General features: G+C 49.0%; 1 protein-coding gene across 4 annotated transcripts; it reads right to left on the minus strand.

Annotated features, from left to right (window-relative positions):
* Nucleotides 1–1,619: 1,619 nt before the first annotated feature.
* Nucleotides 1,620–14,531, minus strand: CCL24 (C-C motif chemokine ligand 24). 4 transcript variants are annotated; one of them, XM_027614241.1, is made up of 5 exons: nt 14,378–14,494; nt 7,379–7,630; nt 3,292–3,393; nt 2,966–3,083; nt 1,620–2,231 (listed from the first exon to the last, which is right to left on the minus strand). In XM_027614241.1, the coding sequence occupies exons 2-5, from the start codon at nt 7,419–7,421 to the stop codon at nt 2,063–2,065; spliced, it is 432 nt and encodes a 143-aa protein (XP_027470042.1). In that variant the 5' UTR covers nt 7,422–7,630; nt 14,378–14,494; the 3' UTR covers nt 1,620–2,062. The 4 variants fall into 4 exon arrangements, with proteins under 4 accessions (XP_027470042.1, XP_027470040.1, XP_027470041.1 ...); XM_027614239.1 differs by lacking the exon at nt 7,379–7,630 and adding an exon at nt 3,630–3,750 and having other exon boundaries at nt 14,378–14,394; XM_027614240.1 differs by lacking the exon at nt 7,379–7,630 and having other exon boundaries at nt 14,378–14,531.
* Between the last annotated feature and the right edge of the window lie 745 nt (nt 14,532–15,276).

Below are 15,276 nucleotides of genomic sequence, written 5' to 3' on the forward strand. Positions count from 1 at the left end.
AGCATCTTGTGTGTTTGATTTGGGAATATAGTTAGCTCTCTCTGGTTGGTCCTGAGTTGGAAAAGGGGGGAAAAATAGGAAGCTGGCAGTCTCCGACCAAGTCGTGATGGTTCTGGGCTAGTTGCTGCCAGGACCGTGGGTCAGAGTTCTATTGTCATCTCTAGTCTGGCCATTGTCCATTTGCATTTCAGTTTCTCATCCCTGCATGCTCCAGCTCTCGTCCATCCCTACAGATAAGCTCTTCTTGCCAGAGTGAAATCTCGGTCACCATTCAGATGCCAACTCTGTGCTAAGATTTCTGCAGGCTCCCCTCGATACACACCAGAACCTCCCCTCCTTTGAACTGCTAGCACTACTCTATTCTGCTTCGAACCTCGAGAGCAGCTGCATACTGAATGTCTCCGGCCACGCCTTCTGTGGGCTCTGCAGACTGTCTGAAGGCTTATTTGCAGCCATGGAAGGCTGCAGAACGTGCGCGCCTCCCCACAGCTGGCAATGACCCATGGAGCGGGGCTGTGATGCTGTGGAAGTGGGTCTTACACCACTTCCCAGAGGCATCAGCTCTAATTGCTCTCTGCCCGATGATGCTCCCTTACTGGCTACCTTCCTTTGCCTCGTATCACCTCCCCATCCTCTTGAGGTTACTCCCTGTACCTCCCGCACATAATCTTGGCACTCAAATCTTCGTTTTGGGGTCTGCTTCCAGAAAAACCCCAAGTGGAAAGGGCTTATTGTCCCCATTTTACAGATGAGGGAAACTGAGGCTCAGAGAACTTAAGTGATATATGACAACGTCATGCGGCTCACGAGCTAGGATTGGTACTAAACCCACATTGCTCTTGATTTGTGAGTGTGTGTGTGTGTGTGTGTGTGTGTGTGTGTGTGTGTGTGTGTTATTTTTCTCCCTAATTCTCTGAAGCCAGAGACCATCTTTTTCATTTAATAGCCTTGTGGAATAATGTGCTTGGTTGAAAATTTTTTAAAAATTTAATTGAATCTAGCTGTGCATGAATGTTTTACAAAGTTCACAGCAGGACTCCCAAGGGTGGGCCAAGACCACCCCTAGGATGCCCCGGGCTCAGGCTGCCTTTATCTCCTCCAATGGGCAGCTCGGGATGCTCTCTGGGCCACACACTCCACTGTTCATACTCTGACCCTGTCCCTCTAGGAAGACACAATCACCTTCAAAGGGAAATCACAGTTTACTTGGATCGTTATTTGAGAAGAGCAAGTGTTTCCACGCTCTTGACATCTACATCACATGGTATCTCATACATAGGGGAAAAAAACAAAACAAAAAAGCCCTGGATTCCCTCTCCCCCCTGCAGTCCCCACTCCATCTTCCCATCCTCAAATGTAGAGAAAGACCAGCTTTAAAGGCATAGCAGGTCTCTGTCCCTAAAGCAGCACGGAGCAGGCCATGCCACAAAGCGGACCACCTCCTCCAAACCCTATCTTCCCAGAGGAATTAAGCTACCCAGGCTGGCCCCTCATCCTGACCCTCCAGGTCTGTTTTATTACAAAAGGCGACGAGTCCCTAAAAACTTCATTATGCGTAGCTCGTGAGACTCGTGCAAGGTAGGCTGGGATCTGGCGGCGCGTGCAGCAAAGGAGCCCTGTATTTTCTCGGATTTTTATTCATCTGGGATTCTGGAAGCGGGACAAGCTGGGGGCATTGGCAATGTGATGACGAGCTGCAGCTGTCGACAGGTTGCCCGCACCCAGACAGACAGACAGTCAGTCCGCAGGGTCCCACAAGCCCAGAAGACCCACAGAAGCCAGCTGCAGGCTAAGTTTTTAGGTGCCGGCCAGGTGTGTCTGCAGGTCGGGCCTCATGCCCCTGGGTTCTGATGGAGTCTGGGAAGCAGAGAAAGCCTACCCCCTTCCCTCCAGAATCTTCTCCTCCAGCTCAGGGAAGGCAAGGGGCCCAGGACGCTTGGAGCGGTTGCTCAGCCTCCCTTGCCTCGGGTTTTGTTTTATAGACTGATGTTAGGAAACAGGAACATTCGCTCTCCCCCTCTCACCGCTGGCTCAGGGGCCCCAGGAGGAGGGCCGGGGGCAGTTAGATGGAGGTGGTGTTGGCCGGGTACCCCTGCACTGGGGCTTTGGTGCTCATTGCTCTGACCCCAGGGGACGCCGTCTTCCGCCTGGCATCCAGCTTCTTCATGTACTTCTGGACCCAGTGCTGCCTGGGGTCGCCACAGAACTTCTGGCCTTTCCTGGTGGTGAAGCTGTGGGAAGGGTGACAAGGGCACACTCGAGAGCTGGCAGGGACCTCAGACCACTTCCCCAGATGAGCAGGGAGTGTGGAGGCCCGCAGAGGGGCAAGCTGCCGCCCCGGGGGGCCTCCTAGCAAGGTCCTGACACAGAGTCTCCTCTTCCTGTGTGTCTGTATCTCTGTGCATCCCCGGCAACCTCCCTGTCCAGTGGGGGAGGCCTGGCCCTGCCTTCAGAAAATGCTGGATCTGAAGAGAGAGACACAATCTCTACCCACAGGGAGGAGAGGAGAGGAGAGGAGAAAATGCATTGAAACCCCCCAGGAAAAAAGGCAGATGCCTCCAATTCACACGTCTTGCGGGGAGAGGTGACTCATAAAGATGCCAGAGCAGGGAGGGGGCGGTGCCAAGCCAGCTCTGAGCTAGGGGGTGCCAGGGGGTGAAATTATTCATGATACCAAGGTCACATTTCTACAGCAGGCTGCTGTTACAGAATAAGCTCACATTTGGTGTCTTGTGTGAGAGGCAGCTATGAAGTTATCTGGAGTCCCAGTGACCTTGAGCAGGTCACTCTTTCTGGGCCTTAGTTGTTATCTGTAAAATGGGAATAATCCTACGTAGCTCACCAAATGGTCCAGAGGGTTAGTTCCGATCATAGTATACGTCCCCAGATAGTGCCTACTATATGTGGAGGCTCATCTCTCCCTGCCCCTCTCCTGCCGGGTGTCCAGGGAGAGGGAGATACTCACATCACGCCTGTCACAGGGCAGACGCTCGCACTGGACCGCTGGTAGCTAACCACTCGGTTCTCGGGAACTTTCTTGGAAATGAAGGACAGGCAGCAGGAAGAGGGGATGGGCACAGAGCCTAGTCGGGAGAGAGGAGAACCATGTTCTTTCCCAGCCTGTCCAAGGCCTGGGCTTCGGGGATGGAGCCCCTCCCCTACACTAACACCTCCAGACAGCTGCCCCTCAGCATTCCCCTCCAAACCCAGCCTGGTCGGTCCTCCACCCTCCGCTGTGCCGTCCAGCCGTGCTCCCGGCCTGATAGCCCGGGGCTGTGTTGGAGGTCATACCTGCAGGGTCAATGCGGTGGGCACATAGGCTCAGAAGCAGGAGGCTAGCCCCAAGGGTCACAAGGCCTGCCATGTGCCGGAGAAGCAGTTCAGGACCTAGAGCTGGGGTGCGGGAGGAGAGGACCAGGTTCCTTTCAGACCACCCCAACCTCCCTCTGCCTTTTATAAGGGCATTTGGGAGGAAACATGCTCTGATTGAGCCTCCCCCCACACACCCCAGACTGCCTTGAAAGTCCTCAAGGCCTATGAATTCTGCCAAGGGGAAGTGGTTGCCTCGCTGAGTCAGGGGTTATGTGGTGTACTCTAACAAAAGCTGGGGGAGGAGAGGATTGCCTCACCTAAGTGAAATGCAGAAGTTTTGGATGCAGTCAGAAGGCTAATGAAGATCCTTGGTGTCCCGTTCATTTCCTGTGGGATCCTGGATAAGTCACTCACCTATCTGAGCTTTAGTTTCTTCAGCTGTAAATGGGTAAAGTCACCCTATCTCCTTCCATTCATTCATTCATTCATTCACCAAGTCTTTGCGGGGGCGGGCAGCAGAGGGAGAGTGAAAGAGAGAATCTCAAGCAGGCTCCACACCCAGCGGGAAGCCCGATGCAGGGCTCGATCTCACAACCCTGAGATCATGATCTGAGACGAAACCAAGAGCCAGACGCTCAACTGACTGAGCTACCCAGGTGAATATCAGTTGATATTCACCAACTCACCAACATAGCTATGTGCTATGTGCCAGGCTTCCGGTGGGGAGACAGATATGCGAGCAAGTGTGTGTAAGAAACAATTACAGGTGCTGACCAAGCAGACATGGAGCAGAACAGATACTCTTGTTGTTCATATGCCCTTGGACCCCTTCACCTTGTTTGCACACACTGGCTTTTGGTCACCTTGCATTTCTAGTGCCCAAGCTGCTGGAGCCACCTAGCTGGCAGGCTCTATGAAAGTGGGAAATACCTAGAAATTTACATCTTCGGGGCAGACCTTGACATAGGTCTGCTGGAGGGATACAGACTCCAGATATAGCATGACCTACACTGCTTCCTGAGACCCTGACTGGGTCAAGCCAGTTTCCTTCTGTGCAGCAGGACTCTGCTGACCCCCCTTCCCTCCTGGGTCTGCTTCCCCTCTGCCCTGTTGGTTTCACCTGGAGGCACTGCCTAATGAACCACTTGCCTGCAAATCCTCCTTTCAGGGTCACTTATGAGAACCCCAGCCTGAGACAAGGGGTGTAGGTGGGGAGGGGGGATCATTGAAGGAACTGGCCAGCTCAGCTGGAAAGAAATTGGGGGATGCGCTTGGAATTGATGGCTGTGCTGAGGTTTGGACAGTCAAGAAACTGGTAGCCACAGGAGGGCTTTGTAGGTCATATTGAACAATGCTGTTCTTAGGAACCACGGTGACCTTGGCAGACAGAGTGGAATATGGCACCCACTTCACTCTGTCCCCCATTCCAGGTCTCAGACTGGGACCCCATATTTGGACTTTTGTCAACTGCTGATTCCATTTCCAGCCCCTCCCTCCAATGTTCTCCATTCCATTTCTCATGGGAATAAATCCTCTGCTTTCTCTGGCCTCCCTGCTCTGGCCATCCAGGGCATGCAGCCACACACGGATGGAGGAGCATTCGGTCACACGTCACCCGGATTACAGTCAGTTGTGTGTCTGTGTCTCCCATGGGACCACGAACACCAAGATCGATGTCCCATTTCAATGCCCACCAATTCCCATGCAGGTCAGCTATTGCGTGGCCAGTGTTTTTAGAATGAATATATGATGGACCAACTCTGAGTCACACTCCTCTGGACCAAGGACTCCCACATGGTCTCTGCCCAGCACGACTGAGATCAGTGTGGACATACATGGGGGAGTCAATAGGCAGGTCTGCTGGTGGGGGCCAGGCCAGCCATTCTCTGAGCCTGCTTGAGATTCTCTCTTTCCCTCTCCCTCTGCTGCCCTTCGCCCAAAGACTTGGTGAATGAAAGAATGAATGGATGAATGGAAGGAGATAAGGTGACTTTACCCATTTTCAGCTGAAGAAACTAAAGCTCAGATGGGTGAGTGATTTATCCTGCTCCCCTCAGCAGCCAGCAGTGATGATCTTCACCTGGCAGAGTATGGGGGACATTAAATGAGATGCCCTTTGTACATGCAGGGGCTTTCCATGACTCCACCTTATGACATCCATTTGAAGATTTGCTTCTCAACAATCCAGGGGGAACTTTTTGACTCAGGGGTGTTGGGACGGAGTGCGGCAGGAGCAGGAAGACATCAGGCAGAAGCAGCATGCAGGAGAAGAATAAGCACAGGGCTGAACAGGGCAGGAAGCTCGTGCTGTCCGCATGTTGCAACATGAGTGAGTGGTAGGGCAGAAGGTCACTGGGTGGGAGGGTTTGGGATGGGGTGCATCCTTTAGAGACCAAGGCCCTTTCTTTCTTCCTCTCTTTCTCTTTCTTTCTTTCTTTCTTTCTTTCTTTCTTTCTTTCTTTCTTTCTTTCTTTCTTTCTTTCTTTCTTTCTTTCTTTCTTTCTCTCTCTCTCTCTCTCTCTCTCCCTCCCTCCCTCCCTCCCTCCCTCCCTTCCTTCCTTCCTTCCTTCCTTCCTTCCTCTTTCTTTCTCTTTCTTTCTTTCTTTCTTTCTTTCTTTCTTTCTTTCTTTCTTTCTTTCTTTCTTTCTTTCTTTCTTTCTTTCAGAGCACGAGCATGCTGAGTTGGGGAGGAGCAGAGGGAGAAGGAGAGAATCTCAAGCAGACTCCCTGATGAGTTCAGAGCCCCACACGGGGCACTATCCCATGACTCTGTGATCATGACCTCAGCTGAAATAAAGAGTTGGACACTTAACTGACTGAGCTACCCAGATGCCCCATTTTCCCCCCCAAGGCCTTTCAAAAAAAGTGCCCAGTCTTGGGTGAAAGCAAATGAAAGCAAAAGAGAAGGAGGTTCTAGGAAAGCAGAATAGAAAAAAGAAATAGAAAGAAGGAGGAGGAGGGGAGAAGGGAGAAGAAAGGGGGGAGGGGGGAGGGGAAGAGGAGGGCCAGGCCACAGCAGGTACAGACGGAGCAGACTTGGGGAAAGGAGGTGAAGAGGAAAGAGGAGAAAGAAGGGGGGCCCTGTGAAGTGCTCTGAACCCCCCTGGCTCCAGACTCTGCTCCTTGCCCACCATAGTTTCTCCATCTGAGAAGTGGGATGTGGCTGGATCTGTGTTTTCCCAGATTGTGGCAGCCACATGACCACGTGATACAAAAACGGGCATATTTCACTTTAATTTAAATATGTCTTATTATGGTGACCCTCTATGATAAGGGGTATTATATTTATAGAACATATAAGATTTTCCCAAAGTAAAAAATATGAGTTGACAAAATAGAATAAAGTAGGTCAACAGGACCAATAGTGTGGACATAGGACAAAAATTGTGACGATGACCCAGGAATAGCTGAAGACTGAGAAACCTGGCCAACGTGCCCTCTGAGGGCCTCTCCCCTCGAACATGCATCCAGGCAGCAGAGGAGGGAGGAGGAAGTTGGAGACTAAGGGGGCAGCTGGGAGGAGAGGAACAGGAGAGGAAAGCAGAACCGTGCCTGGAGGTGAGGAGGGAGCAATGGTCCTGCCCTTGTGGAATGGCAGCAAGGGAGGCTGTCTGGTTGCCTCTCCTGGGTGAGTCACCCCAAGAACAATGATGTAGCACCAAACCCAAAGCTGCATGATGCGGGCCAACGGACGATAGCCAAGGGCGTGAGGGGACTCCAAGACACATCCCACTGAGAAAGGACTGGAAGAAATGGGCTATTAGCTTGGACAAAAAATGACTCCAAATACTTGAAGACATGTCCCAGAAAGGGAGAGTTGGCCCCGATGGCCCTAAATAGTGCAAGAGTAGACAGTTGTGAGGGTAGGGTGGTGTGGATCGGGTAGGAGGACAGCACAGGAGCAGGGTTCAGCTTACCTATGAAGTTGCTAAGAGCTTCGGATCCCTCCTCCCCATGAATCCACACTTCATCCCCAAGGCAACTGAGCCATAGAGGTCAGGCAAGGGTAGAGCCGGCATTTGAATTGTGTTCTGTCTGAACTCAAGGTTCATGCAATGCCTCTCACCTGGGAGCTCAGCTTTGATCCTGGGGGCAGCAGGGCCACCCATGCTTTGGACGTGCAGAGTTTAAAAGAGGTCAGATCTGTGGTCTAGTGACATGATTGGATCCACTGGTAGGCGTGGTAGGAAAGGACTGGGGCAGGAAGGCTGGCTGGAGGTTATTGAAGCTGTCCACAGGAGGGATGATGAGGGACTAGGGCAGGAGCCAGGAGAGGCAAATTTGGCTCCACTCCACCTGTCAGATCTACTTGCAGTGCCTGGAGGAGAGGGAGATGCAGAATCTGGGAGGTGCCCCCTGGTGCATTCCAGGTTGTGGGTGACAAGCACCTGCAGGTTTCCTAACACCCACTTCTTAGAAGTCAGTCCAGAACCCACCTTTTTAAGCCTCTCCCTAAACCCAACAGCCATGGCCCAGGAGGACCACCCTCTGGATGTGAATATCACCTTCAAGGATGGAAATCTTTGCTCAGCTCTTCAATGGCATTACCAACATTACTTAATTCCTCAGCCTTACCGTTCCTGTCTCATCTATAAAAGGGGAAATAACAATATTCATCTCATAGGTTATTATGAGGATTGAACATGATAATTCATGTCAAGTGCTTAGCTCCCAGTCCAGCACAGATCAAGTGCCCCCCAAAAGGTGGCCATTCTTATTTTTATACAACAACTTGTTTACAAGCCAGTGAGATGACTAAACAACCCACAGGCTCTTCTGTGAGCTTTAATATATTACTGCATTTAATCTAATCTTTACACTAATGACCCTGTACTGTAGATATTATAATATCATGGTACAGAGAGGTGAAGCAACTTGCTTATGGTCACACAACCACTGACTCCACTTTTGGTTTGCAGCTGAAACATGAACTACCATATAGGGCGTTAAAAATATGGGAGTAGTGAGGAAGTGAAAGGCTAAGAAAGAGAAGGAAAATGGGCAAGCTGATCCTAAAATTCACACCGAAATTCGAGGAACCCAGAATGGTCAAAATAATTTTGAAAAAGAAGAGTTATGGGGCTAACACTTCCCACTTTCACAGGTTACTACAAACTAAAGTAATCAAGATGGTTTCGGTATGGGCATAAGGATAGACATACAGATCAATGGAGTCTAGAGTCCAGAAGTAAACCCTCACATTTACAGTCAATTGATTTTTTTTAAGATTTTATTTATTTATTTGACAAAGAGAGAGAGAGAGTGAGAGAGAGTGAGCACAAGCAGGGGGAGAGACAGGCAGAGGGAGAAGCAGGCTCCCTGATAAACAGGGAGCCCGATGCAGGACTTGATCCCAGGACCCTGGGATCATGACCTGAGCTGAAGGCAGACGCTTAAACCACTGAGCCACCCAGGTGCCCCTACAGTCAACTGATTTTTGATAAGGATGCCAAAGCCATTCGATGGGAAAGGATAGTCTTTTCAACAAATGGTGCTGGGACAACTGGATATCCATATGCAAAAGAATGAAGTTGGATCCCCTCCCTCACACCATATGTGAAAATTAACTCAACATAAATGTAAGAGTTAAAACTATAGAACTTTTAGAAGGAAATGTAAGAATAAATCTTGATGACCTTGGATGAAGTAACAGTTTCTTTGATATGATACCAAGAGCACAAGCAAACACACACGAAAAAATAGTTGGACTCCACTAAAATTAAAAATGTTGTGAATTGGGGTGCCTGGGTGGCTTAGTCGGTTAAGCATCTACCTTTAGCTCAGGTCATGATCTCAGGGTCCTGGGATCCAGCCACGCATCGCATTGCATAGGGGCTCCCTGCTCAGCGGGGAGCCTCCTTTTCAGGCTCCCTCTGCCCCTCCCCCTGCTTGTGCTCTCTCTCACTCTCACTTTCTCTCTCTCTCTCAAATAAATAAATAAATAAAGTCTTTAAAAAAAAACTTTGCAAATCAAAGGGTACTATCAAGAAGGTGAAAAGTCGGCTTACGTAGTGGGAGAAAAATATTTGGAAGTCATCTGATAATTCCAGTATCCAGACAGATTTTTCAGAAAATTCTTAGAATTCCACTTGTGAAAAGACAAATAATCCAATTTTAAAATAAGCAAAGAATTTGAATAGATATTTCTCCAAAGAAAATATATGGATGACCAATAAGTACATGAAAAGATAACTCAACATCATTTAGTCATTACGGAAATTCAAATAAAAACCACAGTGAGCACTTCACACAGACAGCTATGGAAAAAAAGAAAAATAAGTGTTGGCGGAGAAATAGGAACTCTCATACATTGTTCCTGGGAATGTAAGATTGTGTAACCACTGTGGAAAAATTTGACGGTTCCTCAAAAAGTCAAACATAGGGTTACAATGTGATGCAACAATTCAATTCCAAGGTATACTCTAGAGAACTGGAAACACGTTCCTGCCAAAACTTGCAAATGAATGTTCACAGCAGCATTATTTGTAGTAGCCCCAAAAATGTAAACAGTCTAATGTTCATCAGATGATGAATGTATAAACAAAAATGGCATAGCTATACAGTGGAATTTTATTCAGCTATGAAAAGTAGTGTGTGGTACATTCTTTGTAAGTGATAGAAGTCAGACTCAGAAGGTCATATAGTGTAGGATTCCATTTACAAGAAGTGTTTAGAGTGGGAAAATCCATAGAGACATAAAGTAGATTAGTGGGTTGGGGTGGGGGGAAATGGGAGGAGAAGGGGTTTGAGAGAGATGAGATTTCTTTTTTGGGGTGATAGAAATGTTCTAGAATTAAATCGTGGTGAGGGTTGTACCAAATGTGCCATTCAACTGTACACTTTAACGACATTGGGGCGCCTGGGTGGCTCAGTCAGTTAAGCGCCTGACTCTTGGTTTCAGCTCAGGTCAGGATCTCAGGGTCATGAGATCAAGCCCCTCGTTGGGCTCGGTGCTCAGCTCGGAGTCTGCTTGAGGGCCTCTCAATCCTTCTTCCTCTCCCTCCCCCTCTTCTCCTCACCCTGCTTGCATGCTCTCTCTCTCTCTCTCTCTCACATAAATAAATAAATAAATAAATAAATAAATAAATAAATAAATATCGTTAAAGGCATTAAAACGATGAATTTTATGTTATGTAGATGTTATCTCAATTAAGAACCAAAGAAAAAAGAAGAGAGCAGAAGCTGAGGAAACTTTCAAAATATTTGCTCAAATGGTGGGGACTTTGTGACTTTATTGAGGCCACACCCGTTCTCAAAGACCTCACCTGCCTCCCTCCCCCTCTGTGGCCTGACTTTGATCAAACAGTCTGATTTATCAGATTGAACCTGGGAGGGCAGAGGTAAGTGGGGACAGTGGGTTTTCCCCAAGTCCTTCCCCTACCCTGCACACACTTCCTGACAAGCAGGCAGAAAAGGAGTCTTCCTTCAATGGGTTCCATGACTGTCTTCATAGCATGGAGGCTTCAGGTCCCCCTCACTCTTTTTTTCTTCCCTGATGACCCTCCTCAGTCCTCAGCACCTTCTTACTCCCTCTGTCCCGTGTTATGTGAACCTACTATTTTATAGAAGGGCGATAAAAAAAACATTCACTCCACAGATAAGTGACTGACAACAGTTTAACAAGAAGGGGCTTCTTGTATTCTAGGTCTCTGCAAATAAGGACAATGGGAGCTAGGTTTCTCACTGCTGGGGAAGGGAAAATATGGAGAGGGGGAAGGAGAGAATGAACCCAAGGATGTTGGAATGGAAGCAGAGGTATCAGTGATTATATATATGCAATCATTTGGAAATAATGACATACCAGTAGCAATGAGCATACCTAGAAAAACATTACTTCTTGGAAAAGCAGCTGATTCTAGTCCTGGGGCAGAGAACATCTTTGTGGGCCAGAAAGTAGCAAAGTGCTCAAAGAATCATGGGGAGAGGTCAAAAGGACATAGGTGGCAGCTTGCAAGGACTCACACTGGCCAAATCTGGGACAATTCGGCCAGTAATAGTGACAGTGATGGATTGAATAAAATAAGAATCCATAAATAAATGTTTTGGGTTGAATTGTGACCCCCACACCTGCCCTACCTCCCACCAAAAAGAATGTATATTGGAGTCCTAACCACATTCTAGAATGTGATCTTATTTGGAGACATGGTCTTTGCAGAGATAACCAAGTTAAAATGGGGTCAGTAGGGTGGGCCGTAATCCACAATGACAGGTGTCCCAATAAAAAGGGGGAAATTTGGACTTAGCTGCTGACACGCACAGATGGAAGATTTTGTGAAGACCCATGTGGAGAAGGTGGCCATTCACAAGCCAAGGAGAAAGTTCTGGAGCAGAGCCTTCCCTCACAGCCTTGAGGAAGAACCACACCTTGATCTTGGACTTCTAGCCTCCAGACTGTGAGACAGTACATTCCTTTTGTTTAAGCAACCCCCAGCTCCCTCCAGCCCCGGGCAGCGTTACTTCCTTATTGCAACCCTAGCAGACCAACAGAGGGGAAGCTCCATTAGCAGTAGGATGCCAACTGATAAACAGAGAAGAAATGGCAGAGTTAGAAAATCATCCAAGGACGCTAAAATTCAAAGGTGAAAGTGTGATGGGAAATGGGGTATTTCCATTGTCTCAAAGGGTTTCCCCACAAATTCTAGCTAATTATGAACAGAAAATCAGTAGCTTGATAGTGAAGAAACCTGGAGGACATTAAAACAAAACAAAACCTCATGCGAGTTTCCTAATAAGGCGGTGGGGTCGGGTGTAGACTTACGTGGTCATGAGAATCCAAAGAAATTATGGACATGAGAGCTTTCAGTAAACTTCAAAGCATGGTAAACCTTCAAGTCCTCACCGTCCAGTGTGAATCAGATAAGATGGAGGAATTAAGCCCATTTCAGGCATTAGACAGCAGAGGAGCAAATATTTGGGGTCAGCAGGGCCTTCCTGGGCCCCTAAAAATGGATTTTCAAGGCAATCTGGCTCTGTTGGCTCTTGAATGGACTTGAATGAAAAAGGAAAATGACTTGGAATATATATCCAGCAATACTGGGGTTGTCTTTTTCTTAAGACCTGGGGCTGGGTGACAGATAGCTGTTTTAGGATGGGTTTCTTTTTTTTTTTTAAAGATTTTATTTAGTTATTTATTTGAGAGAGAGAGAGAGAATGGGGTGGGGAGGCGTAGAGGCGGAGAAGCAGAGGGGGAGGGAGAGGGACAAGCAGACTCTGCTGAACACGGAGCCTGATGCAGGGCTCGATCTCACAACGCTGAGATCAGGACCTGAGCCGAAATCAAGAGTCAGACGCTTAACTGACTGAGCCACCCAGGTGCCCCTCAGGATGAGTTTTAAGGGGTTGAAAAAATTTCTCCTTCCTCACCCTGCTAGTCTGATACAGATCATAGACAATTACCTTCTAAATAATGTCCCCTTTGTTGAAAGGCAAATATATTTCTTGGCAGGGATAAAAAATCCCTCACACATACCCTCTAATAAAACTTAATCAAACCAGTCATCCAACCATCCACATACTCATTGCTTGCTGCTGTATGCCAAATGCCTTGCTCACCCTGGGCACATGAAGGGAATTATATACCGGGGCTGCCCTCGAGGTACTCACCCTGGGCTGTGAGAGACAAAGGCAATTATGGTATAGGTGGTAGGTACCCACAGGGAGGAGGTATCCCTGGCCACATTAGACAGCAGAAGAACATTCTAGAAGAGGTGCCTCCTCAGCTGGGTAAGGCTGACTGAGGTGGGAAGGCCTAGGAGGGTAGCAGTGGAGACCTGGTAGAGAGGGGTGTTCCAGACCTTGGAGGTCACAGGTATGAGGTCAAAGAGGAGAGGTGACTTGGTCGAGTCTGGAGTTTTGCAGAAATCCCTCTGGCTGCAGCAGCCAGCATAGGGAGACTGTTGTGAAGGCTGGGGGGGCGGTGGAGGCAGTGGAGGTGAGAGAGGTGGAGGCAGTGGGGGGGTGGGAGGAAGGGGATGGTATTGAGAACTACTCAGAAAATTGATTCGACAAGATTTGGTGCCCTGGTGGTTGAGAAGGAGAAGGAGGTGGCCAGGATACCACTCGGGTTTCAAACTTGGGTGCATGGTGAGGATGGGGCCATTTGAGGAAGGGTAGAATCCACCAGGGAAAGCAGGTCTAGGTGAAAGCTATTTGGAGCTGTGGGATTCAGAGTCCCAGGGATTCTAGTGGAGCCTTGGAGGATGATGCAGGTCCAGAGATATTGCACAGGTCAAATGCCCCCACCCAGCCCCAGGCATGGACAGTGTAGTGCCATGAAAATGGCACAACCCTAGAGGCAGACGTTTCTGGGTTGGTTCCCTGCTCCTACTTGTTTTCTTGGTGGCCACAGGCAAGATGTTGAACTTCTCGGAAGCACAGCCCATTTGCTGTAAAATGGGGATGTGAAAGCCCATCTCCCAGGATGACGGCCGGAGGTAGGTGGTCCTTGAGCCTCAACGAGGGTCTCTGTCCCAGGCCTGCCTTCTGGTGACAAGTTGCCACCAGACCAGACCTGAATCCCTTCTGTTATTTCCTTAAAGACACAGTTGGCTCCTTTGAACTCTTACCTGATCCTCTTAGGGTCCCCATTTCATGGGGAAGAAACCGAACCTCAGAGAGGCTGCATGACTTGTTCAAGACCCTGAGGCCATAATGCAGCAGGGCTGGTCCTATGTCTTCCTAGTAAAGAACATGTACCTTGGCCACGGCACCAGGTGCCCCCGGGATGCTGTGTGGTTCTGTTTCCAATAGGCAGAGTCCCTTTCCTTAGTAGCTCTCCAGTGCATCCCTTACTGTCCACTCTCCCTGCTACCCCATTTGCTCAGGCTCCATCAGGTCCCTCCTGAACCCCTGCCCCAATCTCCTAACCAAAGGTGGCTGAAGATGGATAGAGTGTCTCGGGTTTGAAGCAGTGGAAATGAGAGGAGGACAGAGGAGCACAGGGGTGGGGAGCACAAGGCAGGCTGGGGGTGTCACTGCTACCTGTGGTACCTTCCCCCCTCACCATCAAACACACCCACAGTCACAGAGGACTGGGAACCCTGGGGTGGTCCTAGGAGCCACTTACCTAGAGATGACAAAGTGACAGCCTCCACACCAAGCGCAGAAGTGTTTTCCCTCATTTATCAGATCTGGAGTGGCAAGGAGAGTGGGAGGAGAGGAGTGGCAAAGAAGGAAGTCTGTATACCTTATCTTTGATCATCTTTGAAATTCAGGAGCCCAAGGTTCACAAGGACTTTTGAGAAGTTGACTTCATGGCAATAGGCAGACTTTAACAGGTGCAGACGCAGGAGGTGGGGGGCTGTCCCCACCAGGAAAGCACAGTGAGTCCATTGCCAGGATGGACTTCTCCCCTACACACCCTAAGCCTGGTCTTGGAAGAGGTGTGGCCCTGAGGAGGGCAGGGGGAGATGGGTGGCAGCTATGAAGCAACTTGCCCTTTGGTCTCTTTAGAGCTCAATTTAACAGAAACAGTAGGGGACAAATAGCCGCTGAACCCGAGGTCACTGCTAACCAGCCGGCCTAGTCTGCATGGTAAACTGGGACAGCTGTAGACCAGAGGGGCCTCAGGGGTCCCCTTGTATGTCTCAGTGTCATTGCTGCCTTCAAGATGTTGGAGATTCAAGGGGAACAGAATCAGAATTAAGAGGTAGAACTCAAGGGGGAAAACATCGGATGGGCAAAGCAATCCAGAAACAGAGCTGACCACCTTGGATGTTAGTGAGACTCCCAGCAAGGGGGCATACAAACATCTCTTGGCAGAGGTCCGAGTAGGAAATTCAAACTTCATATAAAGAAGTCCCACCCAGGTCTGGGTTTCTGGGATCGAGGGAAAGACTCATTTTAGATTCAATGCCATTAGAGCTCAAGTTCACTGAAAGAGAAATACATACACACATAATTACAATATAGTGTGATAAGGCATAGGGAGCAGAGGGGTGAAGAGCATGGCAATTAAGCCTGGGC

Source organism: Zalophus californianus, chromosome 10 (assembly GCF_009762305.2).
Source record: "Zalophus californianus isolate mZalCal1 chromosome 10, mZalCal1.pri.v2, whole genome shotgun sequence".
Lineage (NCBI taxonomy): Eukaryota > Metazoa > Chordata > Mammalia > Carnivora > Otariidae > Zalophus > Zalophus californianus.

What these genes read in the sequence shown, in the direction of transcription:
- CCL24 (XM_027614239.1), bottom strand. Translation starts at nt 3,696, where the DNA reads ATGAACGGGACACCAAGGATCTTCATTAGCCTTCTGACTGCATCCAAA. An exon ending in AACTTCTGCATTTCACTTAG is followed by an intron (nt 3,394 to 3,629) that starts GTGAGGCAATCC and finishes CCCGCACCCCAG; the next exon opens with CTCTAGGTCCTGAACTGCTT. An exon ending in TGCCCTGTGACAGGCGTGAT is followed by an intron (nt 2,232 to 2,965) that starts GTGAGTATCTCC and finishes CCCTTCCCACAG; the next exon opens with CTTCACCACCAGGAAAGGCC.